Genomic DNA, 1209 nt, shown 5'->3' on the forward strand with positions numbered 1-1209 from the left:
TACTTTCTTGCTAGTTATAAGCATAGGTAAAGTAATAGTAAAGTTATAAAGATTATGTATATTATTACTTTATAAAACCTTTTTAGTTTTAACTTGTGAAGCTATGTAGAGCACTAAAGACATGAGGAACTAGATTGTATTGCTAAAGGAGGGCAACTACAGGTTTATATAGTACTAGATGAACCCATCATGTGACTTAAGGCCACCAATAGCTCTAGGCTGCAGCAGGTGGCATTGCTAGGCAGCAGTACGCCAAAGGAGTGTTGGTGGCTAGCGCATGGAGAGCTCCGTAACTGCAAACATAACTACTATTAGCTTCCTATTTTACTAAGCTTGTCTATAGAGTTTTTTAATTATATAGTCCTCTTTGAACACCTTTTTGCTGTAAACTTTAGCGCTACCCGTAAGTGTTCTAGGTGCTAGCGTGTGCTCTTTGCTAGTTAGTAGAGTAGTAGGGTCTACCCGCATCTTAAGCTTTAAGAGTTTCTGTTTGCAGTAATCACACAATAGTCGGATGCGTCGTCACCATAGTCGCATGCGTCGTCACCATGATCGGATGCGTCGTCATCATAGTCGTATGCGTCTTCACTATGATCTGTTGCCAAGACTCACCCACTCATTTCGCATGTATATAGACTCCTACGAAGGACTCCTCTAGCAATACAATACAATGCAGTTCCTCATGTCTCTAGTGCCTCACATAGCTTCACAGTTTCTCTATGCTACTATAAGTTTAATGCTGCTAGTAGTGTAGCTAATTAGTTAGTAATACTGCTAGCAGTGTAGCTAATTAATTAGTAATACTGCTTTAGGTCTTAAGAGAGTAGAGTAGTAGTGCTGCTAGCAGTGCAGCTAATTAGTTAGTAGGCTTGCTGTCTCTAGGCCTGTAGAATGCCTGCTGCCTTAGGGCTTCTAATTATGTAGCAGAGGATCTAGCAGGGTGATCTCTTCTAGAGTAATTAGTACAATAGAGCTCTGTAGGCTCTTCTTAATAGTTAATCAAATATTACACTATCTCTACCGCCAAGCCCTCTCTCCTATTGGTCTGGATATAAGCCGGTTATTAATCTAATTGGTAGAAAATCAAAGAACTAAAAAGCTTTGTTGTTCTACGTTTTTAAGCTTTAAGTAATCATTCTGCTCTGCTACATGCTTAATCTAGCCTTCTTTTTTCCCTATCGTGATCAAAGACGACGCAGTCAGGGGTGT

At 39.9% G+C, this 1209-nt stretch overlaps 1 protein-coding gene across 1 annotated transcript; it reads right to left on the reverse strand.

The window, feature by feature from the left end:
* Window positions 1-214: 214 nt before the first annotated feature.
* BDR25DRAFT_355635 (uncharacterized protein) lies at window positions 215-684 on the reverse strand (the record flags this gene model as incomplete). The annotated part of the gene is made up of 3 exons (XM_033695491.1): window positions 215-270; window positions 506-588; window positions 665-684. 3 exons carry the CDS (start codon window positions 682-684, stop codon window positions 215-217), a joined length of 159 nt encoding a protein of 52 aa, XP_033547379.1.
* Window positions 685-1209: the final 525 nt, after the last annotated feature.

This window comes from Lindgomyces ingoldianus (genome assembly GCF_010093535.1).
Source record: "Lindgomyces ingoldianus strain ATCC 200398 unplaced genomic scaffold BDR25scaffold_17, whole genome shotgun sequence".
NCBI classification, from domain to species: Eukaryota; Fungi; Ascomycota; class Dothideomycetes; order Pleosporales; family Lindgomycetaceae; genus Lindgomyces; species Lindgomyces ingoldianus.